Source organism: Manihot esculenta, chromosome 7 (genome assembly GCF_001659605.2).
Source record: "Manihot esculenta cultivar AM560-2 chromosome 7, M.esculenta_v8, whole genome shotgun sequence".
In the NCBI taxonomy this organism is placed as follows: domain Eukaryota; kingdom Viridiplantae; phylum Streptophyta; class Magnoliopsida; order Malpighiales; family Euphorbiaceae; genus Manihot; species Manihot esculenta.
Genome location: NC_035167.2, coordinates 17,725,078 through 17,740,559, shown reverse-complemented (window position 1 = coordinate 17,740,559; position 15,482 = coordinate 17,725,078). Strand labels below are relative to the sequence as shown.

The 15,482-nt window shown below is 37.3% G+C and overlaps 1 protein-coding gene across 1 annotated transcript; it reads left to right on the top strand.

The window, feature by feature from the left end:
- The first annotated feature begins 13,271 nt into the window (after window positions 1-13,271).
- On the top strand, window positions 13,272-14,608 carry LOC110618974 (uncharacterized protein At4g06744). The gene has a single exon (XM_021762238.2). It carries the CDS (start codon window positions 13,304-13,306, stop codon window positions 14,546-14,548), a length of 1,245 nt encoding a protein of 414 aa, XP_021617930.2. The 5' UTR covers window positions 13,272-13,303; the 3' UTR covers window positions 14,549-14,608.
- Window positions 14,609-15,482: the final 874 nt, after the last annotated feature.

Below are 15,482 nucleotides of genomic sequence, written 5' to 3'. Positions count from 1 at the left end.
GCCTGCAGCACATCTTGAGCCAGAGAGAACTGAATTTGAGACAGAGGAGGTGGGTCGAACTGTTGAGTGACTACGATTGCAAGATTCAGTACCATCCGGGTAAGGCGAATGTTGTGGCAGACGCCCTAAGCCGGAAGTCACTAGGCAGTTTATCCCACATCATGGCAGAGAGGAGACCGGTGGTGAAGGAGTTTTACAAGCTCATGAATGAAGGTCTACAGTTAGAGTTGTCTGGTACAGGTGCTTTGATTGCACAGATGAGAGTGACACCCGTGTTTCTGGAGCAGGTGGCTTAGAAACAGCATGAGGACCCAGAGTTAGTGAAGATTGCCAGGACTGTTCAGTCAGGCAAAGATAGTGAGTTCAGATTTGACAGTAAGGGGATCCTCCGCTATGGGAACAGATTATGTGTACCAGATGACATAGGGCTTAAGGGAGACATTATGAGAGAGGCTCATAATGCAAGATACAGCGTTCACCCAGGAGCCACCAAAATGTATCAGGATCTGAAAAGAGTATATTGGTGGCCAGCTATGAAGAGGGAAGTGGCACAGTTTGTGTCAGCTTGCGAGGTATGTCAGAGGGTGAAGCTGGAACATCAGAAGCCGGCTGGAATGCTTAACCCGCTACCTATTCCAGAATGGAAATGGGAAAATATAGCTATGGATTTCGTAGTGGGGCTACCGGCGGCATCCAACAGATTAGACTCCATATGGGTGATTGTGGACAGACTTACTAAATCTGCTCACTTCATTCCAGTTAGGAGCAACTACTCTGTGGATAAGTTAGCGCAGGTGTATGTTGATGAGATTGTCAGACTGCATGGGGTCCCGGTATCTATAGTGTCAGATAGAGGGCCCCAGTTCACCTCCAGGTTTTGGCGGAGTCTGCAGAGTGCTCTGGGTACCAGGTTGGATTTCAGTACTGCCTTCCATCCCTAGACCGATGGACAGTCAGAAAGGACCATCCAGACAATAGAAGATATGCTCAGAATGTGTGTGCTGGATTTTGGCGGTTTTTGGAGGCAGCATCTACCTTTGGTGGAGTTTGCCTACAATAACAGCCATCATGCTAGCATCGGGATGGCTCCATATGAAGCTTTGTATGGGAGGAAGTGCAGATCACCTGTCTGTTGGGAGGAAGTAGGAGAGAAGGCCTTGGCAGGGCCTGAGTTAGTAGAGATCACCAGCAGGGTGGTACCCATCATCAGAGAGAGAATCAAAACTGCTACAAGAAGGCAGAAGAGTTATGCAGACCTCCACAGGAAACAGGTAGACTTTCAGGAGGGGGATCTAGTATTGCTCAAGGTGTCTCCAATGAAAGGGGTGGTTCGGTTTGGTAAAAAGGGTAAGCTAGCTCCACGGTACATTGGACCCTTTGAAGTCTTGCAAAAGATTGGGAGTGTATCGTACAAGCTGGACTTGCCTGCATCTATGGAAAGAATCCATCCGGTTTTCCATGTTTCCATGTTAAGAAAGTACGTGTCAGATCCGAGCAAGGTTCTTAGTGAGCCTGATGTAGAGATCCAAGAGGATCTCACCTATGTAGAGCAGCCAGTGCGGATTCTTGACACTCAGATCAGAAAGTTGAGGAACAAGGAAATCCCAATGGTGAAAGTCCTTTGGAACCACCACAATATAGAAGAATGTACCTGGGAGACACGGGAGTCCATGCTCCAGCAATATCCCCACCTCTCTTAAGGTTAGTCCCTATGTGTTTTATTTGTATGTTATGTTGTTTTACTATGCATGTACTAGTTGAGGAACATTCGGGGACGAATGTTCTTAAGGGGGGGAGAATGTAATACCCGGCTAGACTCCGGTATCAGAATTCCAACCGTCCGGTGGAATCTCGGATGTCGGAAACCTCTAGAAGGAAAAAAAAAACCAGGTTTTTATAAAATGTTTTCATGTTTTTAATGGTTTTAAGTATGAAATTAAATAAGTTTTTGCATGAAAAATCTTAGGAGGAAAACCCAGGTTCGGCCGCCGAAAGTCAAGTTCGGCCGCCGAACATGCATGCGTTTTGGAGGCACGTTAGGCCCCCGAAAGCATGAGTTAGGGAAGTCCAGGTTCGGCCGCCGAAAGTCAAGTTCGGCCGCCGAACATTACATGGATGCGAAGGCACATTCGGCCCCCGAACGTGGCCTGGCCAGCCACCTATAAAAGGGGCACTTAGCCGAAATGGGCGAGCTTTCTCCCATTTTCGGCCACAGTGAGCTTCCGACTTTCCCTTTTGCAAATCTTGTGTTCTTCCTCCTACTCTCTTCCATTTTTCTTGAGTTTTAAACTCACATTGCAAGTTTTGAGCATTTAAACCAAGTTTTGGAGCTTTGGAAACTCAGGAGCCCATTTGCTTGGATCTCCGAGTTTAGGTCGTCTCTCTCTCGATCTTCAAGAGGTAAGAGCCGATCTTAAGCTCCTTATGTGTTTTAAATAAGTTTTATGCAAGATCTATGGGTAGAAATGCATGTTAGGGTATATGATGAGTTTATGGGTTTTGATGCTTTGATGAACAATGTAACTTGTTTTTGTGTTGTTGGAAGTGTTGTAGATGGGGTATATGATAGTTTGAGACCCCTAGGTGTAATGTATGTGAAGTATGCATGTTGTAGAGCGAGATTATGCATGATTAGAGGTTTTGGGAGGCAAGAGGTTCGTTTGAACCAAGTTTCTGCCCTTTGGCAGAAACCAGGTTCGGCAGCCGAAGGGAGTTTCGGCCGCCGAACCCCCTTTGTGGAGGCAGCATTCGGCTGCCGAAGTTGCCCCCGAAAAGAGACTTTCGTCTCTGTCTGGGACTTTCGGCCGCCGAAGGTGCCGCCGAAAGTGCCCGACTTTCGGATCTGTCCAGGACTTTCGGCCGCCGAAGGTGCCGCCGAAAGTGCCCGACTTTCGGATCTGTCCAGGACTTTCGGCCGCCGAAGGTGCCGCCGAAAGTGCCCTGTTCAGCCATTTCATGCATATTTCTATGTGATGTTTTCCTGATGTTTTAGGGGGTTTTTGGGGAGTTTATTAGAGTTATGTTTATGTATGATTGGTCCCTCATTGGAGTCCACCTGTGTAGGTTCGGACCCGAGGAACCGAGGACCTCAGCAGTGAGACAGCTGCTTCGGAGTCTGTAGAGCTTCAGCCAGAGGTGAGTGGAATGAACCTTAAGTTTTTAAATAAATGAAATATAACTTTTTGGAGCATGTTCATGCATCATATATGCCATGTGATATTTTAGGTTGCTTGCATTAGTATTCACGAATATGTTGCATTGCATAATATGATGTGGATGCGGATTGGCTATTGGATGATCCTCTAGTCCTCCTATGGTATGATATGATGATGATACGGTATGGATTGCCAGTGAGGCCCATTCTACGCCCCTGGACTATGTTAAGAGAAAGACCAGTGAGGCCCATTCTACGCCCCTGGCATATTGGAATGTTATGTTATGTTATGTATGTAAGAGAAAGACCAGTGAGGCCCATTCTACGCCCCTGGCACGATTGGACTATGTTGAGGACTATAGGTGACAATACCATCCTTATGTGATATGTTTGTGATGTGTTGCATTTCATGGAAGCATGAAATATTTAATATATGTTTTCTCTATTCTGCTCACTGGGCTTTATAGCTCACCCCTCTCCCCTAACCCCAGATGTGCAGGTGCAGGGTAGATCAGGAGGTTAGCCAGAGTATGGAAGATATGTTTATGTAATAGTTAGATTGTGGACATGACAATTGTATTATGATGTAATGTAAAAGTGTTTTAAGTTATGTTATGTAATTTGAATATTGAGGATAGAGTTGTGCTTGACCAATACAGATTGTTAATCCCACTTGTATGTACATGGTCTTTATGATATGAGATATGAGGTTATGTTTCAGCCAAGCTTATGTATGATGAGATACCCCATTGGAGCATTTTGATGAGGGCTCCAGTGGAGGTTTATGTTATGTTTATGTTTATGTACAGGTTGAGCTTGGTTGTTATATGAGAATGTTTACAGGTTTATGAGTATTGTTGATCATGTATGGGATTAAACAGGATTACAGGTTATGTCAGGCTTGCTACGGTTCCCGGCGGCCTTATGCCGATCTGGATCCTAGCGCCGGTAGCGGTCCGGATTTCCGGGTTGTTACAGCTCTGCCAACCAGTAATGAGGACTTCACAGTCTATTGCGATGCATCCCGTGTGGGATTAGGTTGTGTGCTAATGCAGAATGAATGGGTGATTGCTTATGCTTCTAGACAGCTGAAGAAGCACGAGTTGAATTACCTTACACATGACCTAGAGATGGCAGCTGCAATCTTTGCACTCAAGATGTGGAGGCACTACCTTTATAGGGTAAAATGTGAGATCTTCACAGATCATAAGAGCCTGCAGTACATCTTGAGTCAGAGAGAGTTGAATTTGAGACAGAGAAGATGGGTGGAACTGCTTAGTGACTATGATTGCAAGATCCAGTACCATCCGGGTAAGGCAAATGTTGTGGCAGACGCCTTAAGCCGGAAATCACTTGGCAGTTTGTCCCATATTTCAGCAGAGAGGAGGCCAGTGGTGAGGCAGTTCTTCGAGCTCATTAATGAAGGTTTGCAGTTGGAGTTGTCTGGTACAGGTGCTTTGATAGCCCAGATGAGAGTGGCACCTGTGTTTCTGGAGCAGGTGGCTCAGAAACAGCATGAGGACCCAGAGTTAGTGAAGATTGCCAAGACTGTTCAGTCAGGCAAGAATGAAGAGTTTAGGTTTGACAGCAAGGGGATCCTCCGTTATGGGAATAGATTGTGTGTACCAGATGACGTGAGTCTGAAGGGAGACATTATAAGAGAGGCTCATAATGCCAGATACAGTGTTCACCCTGGAGCCACCAAGATGTATCAAGATCTGAAGAGAGTTTATTGGTGGCCAGCTATGAAAAGAGAAGTGGCACAGTTTGTGTCAGCCTGTGAAATATGTCAGTGGGTGAAGCTGGAACATCAGAAGCCAGCTGGAATGCTTAACCCACTGCCGATTCCAGATTGGAAATGGGAGAATATCGCTATGGACTTCGTGGTGGGGTTACCGGCAACGTCCAACAGATTGGACTCCATATAGGTGATTGTGGACAGACTAACCAAATCTGCTCACTTCATCCCTGTCAGGAGTGGCTATTCTGTGGACAAGTTGGCGCAGGTGTATGTTGATGAGGTTGTCAGGTTGCATGGGGTTCTTGTTTCAATAGTGTCTGATAGAGGACCCCAGTTCACCTCCAGATTTTGGCGGAGTCTGCAGAACGCTATGGGCACCAGGTTGGATTTTAGTACTGCTTTCCATCCTCAGACGAACGGACAATCAGAGAGGACCATCCAGACAATAGAGGATATGCTCAGAATGTGTGTGCTGGATTTTGGCGGTTCTTGGAGGCAACATCTACCTTTGGTGGAGTTTGCCTACAATAACAGCCATCATGCTAGCATAGGGATGGCTCCATATGAGGCTTTGTATGGAAGGAAGTGCAGGTCACCTGTTTGTTGGGAAGAAGTTGGAGAAAGGGCCTTGGCAGGGCCTGAGCTAGTAGAGATCACTAGCAGGGTGGTGCCCATAATCAGAGAAAGGATCAAGACTACTGTGAGCAGGCAAAAGAGTTATGAAGATATCCGCAGAAGGCAAGTGGAGTTTCAGGAGGGGGATTTGGTATTGCTCAAAGTGTCTCCAATGAAAGGGGTGATTCGGTTTGGGAAGAAAGGGAAGCTAGCTCCACGGTACATCGGACCCTTTGAGATCTTGCAGAAGATTGGGAATGTATCGTACAAGTTGGACTTACCTGCTTCGATGGAGAGAATCCATCCAGTTTTCCATGTTTCTATGTTGAGGAAATTCGTGTCAGATCCAGGCAAGTAACCTGATGTGGAGATCCGGGCAAGGACTTACCTACCGCCGAAAGTGTCCTGTTCAGCCCTCCTTTGCATGATTTCTATGATGGTTTTAAGGTGTTTAAGGGGGTTTTTGGGGAGTATTTTAGAGTAATGTTCATGTATGTTTGGTCCCTCATTTGAGTCCATCTGTGTAGGTTCGGACCCGAGGAACCGAGGACCCCAGTAGTGAGTCAGCTGCTTCAGTGTCTTGTCAGAGCTAGCCTAAGGTGAGTGGAATAACTCTTTATGTTTCAAAGTAAATAAATAAATTATGAGCATGTTCATGCATCACGAATGCCATGTGATATACTAGGTTGTTTGCATTAGAATTCACGAATATGTTGCATTGCATAATATGATGATGATGTGGATGAATGTTGAATGATCCTTTAGCCCTCCCTATGGTATGATATGTTATGGAAATGATATGGGATGAAAGACCAGTGAGGCCCATTCTACGCCCTTGGCACTATATAAGAGAAAGACCAGAGAGGCCCATTCTACGGCCCTGGCACTATTGGAATATGTTGAGGGCTATTGGTGACAAGTTCATCCTTGACGTGATTTGTTTGTGATGTGATGCATTTTATGAAAGCATGAACTTAAAATATAATGTTTTATTATTCTGCTCACTGGGCTCTAGTAGCTCACCCCACTCCCTTAATCCCCCAGGTTTGCAGGTACGGGATAGACCAGGAGGTCAGCTAGAGTAAAGTCATGGTTATGTAATAGCTAGTGGTGGACATGATAAATATTGAAATGTAACGAATAGTATTAAACAGTCATGTAATGTAATGATGTTATTGAGTATTAGAGTTGTGCTTGACCCTAGTATGTTGTTAATCCCTTTAAGTACATGATTTTTAATGATGTTTATGTAAACCAAACTTAATACATGTTATGTTACCCCATTGGAGCATTGTTGAGGACTCCAGTGTGAGGTTGATGTTTATGTTTATGAGTTGTGCATGCACGGGTTAAATTTGGAAATGAATGAGAAAGTTCAAAATTTTTATGAGATTGTTGATCATGTATGGGATTAAACAGGTTTACAGGATGTATGTCAGGCTTGCTACGGGTCCCGGCGGTCTTATGCCGATCTGGATCCTAGCGCCAGTAGCAGTCCGGTTTCCGGGTCGTTACACCTGAGTTCATCCAGAACTCAGCCTCTTTTGCATACAAGCCTTCCAAACCTTCCAAACACCCAAAACCTTACATGCTCTCTCCCAAACATGCATACACACTCCCACATGCATAAAGGGGCATAAACTAACTCACTCTCCAACACAAACATCACATAAATATACATTGGGCATAAAACCCACATAAACCCTAACATGCATATCTACCCATACTCAAGCGTTAAAACTTCTTTAAACTTACTTAAAACTTTATGGAACATAAAAGAAAGCAAGGATCTACACTTACCTCTTGAAGATCGAGGGTTGGTACGATCCTAACTTGAAGATATAGATAATCCAAGCTCCAAAGATCTCCAAGCTGTAAAACTTCGATCTAAGCTTAAAAACTCTTCAAAACAACCATAAAACTTATAAAAACCTTGGGAGATTTGAAGGAAAGACATGAAATCAATCAAAGGAGGACATGAACTCACCTTAGCTCGAGAATGGGGAGAAAACTCGCCCATTTTCGGTTTGAGGGGCCTTTTACAGGTGGCCGGTCACCTACCTTCGGCGGCCTAAGCTGCTTCCACAACTTCACCACCTTCGGCAGCCTAACGTGCCCCCTAAACTATCCCATGTTCGGTGGCCGAACCTGGTTTCTTCCCTCAAAGCTTTCGGAGGCCTAAAGCACTCCCGAAACAGCCCCATGTTCGGCGGCCGAACCTGGGTTCCTCCTCCTTGGCCTTTTCTTTTCAAAACTCAATTTCTTTTTTCATTTAAAACCATAAAATTAGTGAAAACATTTTAGAAAACACATGTTTTACCCTTCTAGAGAGTTCTGACATCCAAGATCCCGCCGGACGGTAGGAATTCCGATGCCGGAGTCTAGCCGGGTATTACAAAATCCCATTGGGTGCAAGTGAGGTTTTAAGAGCAAACAGACATAGAAGGCAATGTACAAATGTACAAAGCTAGGCTAGTTGCTAAAGGTTATAAACAAAGATAAAGTGTTGACTTTGATGAAACATTTTCACTAGCAGCTATGCTTAAATACATAAAAGATTTTACTTGTAGCATACAATGATTATGAAATTTAGCAAATGAATGTCGAAACAACATTCCTGAATAGGAACCTTCTTGAGGATGTATACATGACACAACATGAAGATTTTGAATCTAAGAAATTTCCTAATGAGGTATGTAAATTGCAAAGGTCCATCTATGGACTTAAGCAAACTTCACAGAGTTGGAACATCTGTTTTGACGAAACAGTCAGACAAGTTTGATTTTGTCAAAGGTATGGATGAAACTTGAATATACAAGAAAGTTAGTGAGAGTGGAGTTGTATTTTCTATTTTATATGTAGATGACATATTAATAATAGAAAATGATATTCCATTCCATTACTATAAATCTGTAAAGATTTAGTTGTCTAAGAATTTCTTCATGAAGGATTTGGTAGAAGCCACTAAGATCTATAGAGATAGATCTAAAAGATTGTTCCACTTATATTGACAGAATGCTAAAACAGTTTATCATGGAGGAATTCAAGAAAGGATTCCTGACTATGTCACTTGAAGGAACTGATGAACTCAAAGTTCATGGAAATTCGGATGCAAATTTTCAATTAAATTTTGATAATAATAAATCTCAATATGGTTACAATTTTACTCTAAAAGGTAAGGCAGTAAGTTGGAAAGGTTTCAAACTAGAGACCACTGCAGATTCTATGACAAAAGCCAAGTATATTTGTGTATCCAAGGCAATAAAGGAAATAGTTTTGGATCAAGAAGTTCATTTCTGAACATGGTGTGGTTTCTAGTATTGATGATCCGGTTATATTGAACTACGATAACAATAGAGTCATTGCATAAGCAAAAGAACCCAAGTCTCATTACAGATCTAAGTATGTACTTAGGCGATTCTAAATGATTAGAGAGATCATTGAAAGGAAAGATATGGAGATATAACGAGTTTTACTAATGAGAATCTTAGAGATTCTCTTACTAAGGTATTGTTCCAGTAGAGATATAATTATCGCATTTCTACTTATGGGATAAGTCATATGGGTGATTGGCTTTAGTGCAAGTGGGAGATTATTAGTAATATACCCTACAACCAATTTGTTAGTTGTAGTTGAATATTATTTTTCATGTATTTAAATATAATTTATAAAGTTCGTTATTTATCTTTAATGTTAATTAAACTTCGAGTAAAGATAAAGTCCATAAGATTATATTACTATGCAAAGAAAATTATAATATGATTATAATTGTGAGATTTCTATTGCATTTAAGTAATATCTCCAAATGTTCCTGGTCGATATTCTTATTATGATTGGACAATAATTAGAGCTGTTGAGACTAGTATATATTATGTTCTTTCCTTTTGGAGGAAATAACTAATCTCATAAGTTGAGATATGTGACATATCTAAAACTAATATGTAAGTGCTTATTTTATAAATAAGTGTACTGAATTGACCCGTCTGAGAAATTCATATAAAAATAATATGTATCTGTGAATTGTATTACTCAAATGATGGTTGTATAAGTGATCTTTTGACTTAAAATCAATAAATAATTTTATATAGGAACTTTTATGTTTTGATTCAACTTATACGTTATTTGGTTCATGAGTAACAAATGGGGATAATATGGATATATTAGGAACTGTATGAAAGTGTTTATATGATTAAGATAGAATTCATCATCTTAGGTTAAATTAGAGAATGTCCCATTGTTCTCTGTTAGCATTAATCATGAAATCCTTGCATAAAGTGGAATAAAATTAGCAAATGAGATTTAAAATTTCATTCATTAGATCAATGACTAATAAATGAGAACTAATACGATTTAACACTGCAGACATGTTCCATGCATTAAATGTTAAATCGGAACATTAGTGATGAAGGGATATTAATTACACTAACAAATCATGTACTGAGAGATTAAGTCAAACCACTTTTGACATTCTAAATATTTGGGTAGTTTTGACATGTTGCTAGACAATGTTCTTGACTTTCAAATGAATTAATTAGATAATTATATTTATTGCCAATATATTTAGAGTTTAATGGGTCACAAACATAAAGAATTGCAAGAGAAGCTACATCAAGTAGAATTTTAGTGCATATGGATTAAAATTGGAATAAAATTATAATTTGAAAGACTTACGATTTTGATCTAATTAATTAAGTAGAGACTTAATTAAAATTATCTAAGATTTATATGACTTATTTATTAAAATTTTGGATCATGGTTGTAATTTAATTAATTAATTAATTAATTAATTAATTAATTAATTAAATTACAACTATTATACTGAAATCTTAGAGTATTAGTATAAAAGAACATGTTATGAGAACTTATCACACTCTTGATAAAAACGTTTTTTAGAGTCTCCAGAATTTGTAGGGAAGGCAGAGAGCTAGCCCTCAAAACCTCTTTCTTTCTCAATCTTTTAGAAAGATTCTAAGGTTTTCGATTGTCGTTCTGTGTAGATATTGTTAGAGACCGGTCACTTGAACAATTTATAATTTGTGACAATCTAATCAACACAAACGATCTCGTATTTTGCTATAAGAAAATAAAAAACATTTATTTTCTCTTAAATATTATTACTTTTTTCTTTTAAACGTGATTCATGATAGTGAAAAATTTTATTTTTTTTATTTTTTCATTGCATTCGGTCCGATTGAAGCCCAAGAGTAAAACATTAGTAATCGATATAATTTAACCTTAATATTTAATGTTTTAGTTTTGGCTAATATATTAGTAAGTTGTTGGTAATTAGTTGGAAATCACTAATAAATCGTTGCCGTCGGTATAATTTTATTTCATTTCGTATTTTTTATTCTTATTAATTTTTTGAATTTTTTAGATTTTAATTATTTAAATAAATTGTAGGATTTATTAGAATATTTGATATTTAGTTGAGATTTTTAATTTTTGAATTTTAATATAAAAATCCAATTTAAATGCATTAAAATTCAATGTGTATGCATTGAGTTTTCAGCTGTTTCCGTTCTTTATATTTCTACACTATCGAGAGAAATTGAATTGGTTCTTTTTATCAGTAGAAAGTATAAGTTAGAACTTTACAGTGGACACAAATTTTGTTTTCAAAACTTCACCATCGAGAGAAATTGAACCGTTTCTTTTTATTGATAGAAAGTGAAAATTAGAAATTCAAAATACTAATATTTAGTTGCACTCCAAAACTTAATCTGGTGGAAAGTGCATCCTGTAATCTTGAAAGGTCTAAGGTTCGACTCCCCCAACCTCCTATTTCAAAAAAAAAAAAACTAATATTTAGCTAAATTAAGATCATTTTAAGGTCAATCATAATTGTTTTAGAAAATATTTTTTTTGAAAAATATTACGAAATAATTTATTTTTTATTTTAAAATAAATTTATATTTAAAGATTTTAATAATGATTTCAAAATATAAAAAATAACTTTTTTCTTTGAGTGCAAAAATATTTTTTTATTGGTTAAATTTTTTGAGTGAAAATATATATTTTTTTTCTTATTTTTCTTTAAAAAAAAAAAATTTTCTGTAAAGGTAAAATATTTTTTATAAAATAAACTAGTCTTAAGAAGGTAAAGGATAAAAAGGTAAAAATAAAAGTAGAGAGAGGAGAGAGGAGAGAGGAGAGAGGAGAGAGGAGAGAGGAGAGAGGAGAGAGGAGAGAGGAGAGAGGAGAGAGGAGAGAGAGGCTAAAATGGTATTTTTCTGCGAAAGTGAAGGGATGGGAGGAAAGGTGGATTAAGCCTGCATATACATGTGGTATGTAAGACAGCTTTTCATCTTTTGAATATATAAGAAGTAGAGACAGATACAAATTTAACTGTGGATTGAGATCTCACCCAAAATAATTGGAGAACTATTAAATAGTTAGGCTGAAAAATAATTTGTAAAAGATAATTTATTTTTATAAAAAATATTTTTTAATGAGACAATTTATTTTTTAATTTTTAATTTTAATTTTAATTTTAAAAAATAAAATTTATCAATAAATTTTATATATGGAGATTCTAATAAGGATTTAAAAGTGTGAAAAATGATTTTTTAAAAAAAAATAATTTTAAAAAATATATTTTTTATTAATTAAATTTTCTAAATATTTTAAATATCAAAAAAATATGAGAAATATTTTGCTAAAGTAAACGGAGTTTTAAATTGATTTCAAAACATATCATGAAAAAAAAAAAAAAAGAGTAACGGAATCAATAAATTTATTAAAAATCAATAATAATGCATTTTTATTATGTTAATTTTTATATTTGAAATATTGATTATATCATTAAAGATTAATAAAAAAATTATATATGAAATAATTAAATTATAAACACGTTTTTGGGGAATAAATAGTAATCATTGTATGTTTTTTTTTTTTTTTAAAAAAAAAAAAAAACACCAGTAATCTACGAAAAAGACGATAAAAACATTCTGGGAACTGGCAAAGTAAAAGGAGGACAGAATGTTTAAGCATTAGATGAAGTCTATAGGCTGTCACTATTTTATTTCATAATTAAAATTGAGTCAACTGATTACATGTTATTTTTCTGTTTAAATTTCAGTTGAGTATAATTTTCGATTATTAATTTATAAAAAATGATTTTTAATTACAGATTTAACAATTTAGAAATCTAAATTTCCAATTTTTCTTTCACTTGATATGATATTTCAATTTTTTTATTATATTGAGTTTCATTTAATTATTATCCAAAAATTTTAAAAAAAAAAGTTTAATTGAGTTTGACCTCATAATTAAAATGGAAAGATTAGCGTTTACAAATGATCACCAACAATTTCCATGATAACAAGTCACTAATATCACGTGCAAACTTCCCACTACTTATTGGCGCACTAATGGTTTCCTATGAACACTCAGCTGTGGACCAATATCACATATTGGACATCATTGTTTTTCTTTCTAGCAACCATTTGTGGTGATCAATAAGCAACTACCCTACCCATTAACACCTTCATTTACATACTGTGTAGTCTGGAATTATTCATCACTTCAAGCAATTTTATTGGTTAAGCTTTTGGTGTAGATCAAAACAGCAGATATTTTCATAGGAAATCATATGAATTGACTCTTGCTTAAAAACCATCCATAATCCAGCAAATGACCTACCAGAAAAGATGACATAGCTTTGTAAAATTTCAAAAACAAAGAATAACTTTCTTGCTTGAAAATGAAGCTTCCACCTACCACACTAACTATACTATATATATATAAACCACCTTCAAATTGTTTAATCCTCATCTTCTTATACATATCAAATGGGAATCCTTTATTTATGCACCAGAACCATAATCCACACCTCTCTATTCTTTGTTCTATGTTTCCTTGGTGTGATTGGCCAAGCTCCTCAAAGCCCATCCCCACTTGCATCACCACCTCCACTAGAAACACAGGCTTTGACTTTCTTAGACCAAAGACTTGCTACAGTATACCCAATAATCCAAAACTTCAAGAGCATTGTCACCTCAGATCCCCTTAATGTTACTCAATCATGGGTTGGCCCAGATATATGCAACTACACAGGGTTCTACTGTGATCACCCACCTGATAATGACTCTGCCACTGCCCTAGCTGCCATTGATTTCAATGGGTTCCATCTCTCTGCTTCTACTCTTGATGGGTTCATTGATCAGCTCCCAGACCTTGCTTTTTTCCATGCGAATTCTAACAACTTCACCGGCACCATATCACCAAAAATTGCTAACCTCCCATATTTTTACGAACTGGACCTAAGCAACAACAACTTCTTTGGCAATTTTCCTATGGCGATCCTTGGCATCAGAGACCTATATTTTTTAGACATCCGATTCAATTCCTTTACTGGGTCAGTGCCTCCTCAGATTTTTACACAGAGACTTGACGTACTCTTCCTTAATAACAACAACTTCATGCAGAAACTCCCTGATGCCCTGGGCTCAACCCCAGTGCTTTACCTCACTTTAGCCAACAACAAGTTCACAGGGCCAATCCCACGAAGCATCTTCAACGTTTCTTCAACATTAACAGAGATTTTGCTCTTGAACAACCAATTGACAGGCTGCATCCCATATGAACTTGGATTATTGAGACAATTAGTCCTTTTTGATGCAAGTAACAACCTATTAACGGGTCCTTTACCCTGCTCTTTAGGATGCTTAACCAAGATTGAGCTGCTAAACCTTGCAGGAAATTTGTTGTATGGGCAGGTGCCTGAGGTTCTGTGTGCATTAGAGAACTTGTCAAATTTATCACTTTCGGGAAATTATTTCAGTAAGCTAGGGCCATTGTGTAGGAAACTAGTGAAGAGTGGGGTTCTCGATATCAGGAAAAATTGTATTCATGATCTTCCTGAGCAGAGGTCGTTTCACGAATGTTTTGCTTTCTTCATGCACCCTAGATACTGTCCATACTGGCCTTCTTTCTTCAATTTCAATCCTTGCAAGGTTCATCCACCGATTCATCCTCCCATGGGTCCAAAGAGAAATTTGATTAGCTATAAATCTCTTTCAAGACACAGAATGTGAAGATGATACTATCTATTGGGTTCTTATGATGAATTTTCAGGTGGAAGTTAAGATTGCTAAGTTGCGTGCATGGCAGCTAGCTTAATATATTATTTACCTGAACTTGATTAATAATATGGTTGATTATGCTAGATATGTATAATAAAAAATATTTATTTAATTAGAATAAAAATTAAATTATTTTAAACTTCGTTTTAGGAGAAGAAATCATTTTTTACATTTTTAAAATTTTATTGAAGCATTTTTTTATAAATTTATTAATATATTTTATTTTTAAATTAAATTTAAACAAATGAAAAAGAAAGATGTTCTATTGAAAAATATTTTTAAGTAAAATATTTTGTATAGAAAATATTAATTTATTTAAAATATTTTTTAAATATAAATTATTTTATATAAATAAGCGGAGTCTAAGTAAAATTATAATTAAGTAGGAAGGGATATTGAGTAGCTAATTTGTGATGAATTCCGTCAATTCATATAATTATTACCTAAACTGCATATTAAGCATAGTGGCATTAAGTTCCCTTAATATTATCTTATCTATATAGCTTAAAAATATGAGTTTTGACGGCTGAAGGTATATTACTTTTTTTTTTTTTGTGTTAGCAAATTTGAGCTTAAAGCTCAAAGACTTTCTAATCTGGGAACACTCCCTCTAATCTTGTCTCTATCTAACCAGAAATTGAGCAAGTGAGGTGGGTTCTCATAAAAAAAGGGACCACATGGCAAGAGGGAAGCCAATCTTGTCATTTTATCAGATGAGAAGTTGGCTTCTCGAAAAATATAGTTTACTTCTCCTGCACTCTCCAGTGTCATCAAGCTCCATATGGCATTAATAATGTCAAAAAATTCTGGTGGGCACGGCTCATAGGTTCTTTGCAATCGCACTCTACACATAATCTTATTATTTATTTTTAACAGCAGCAAATTT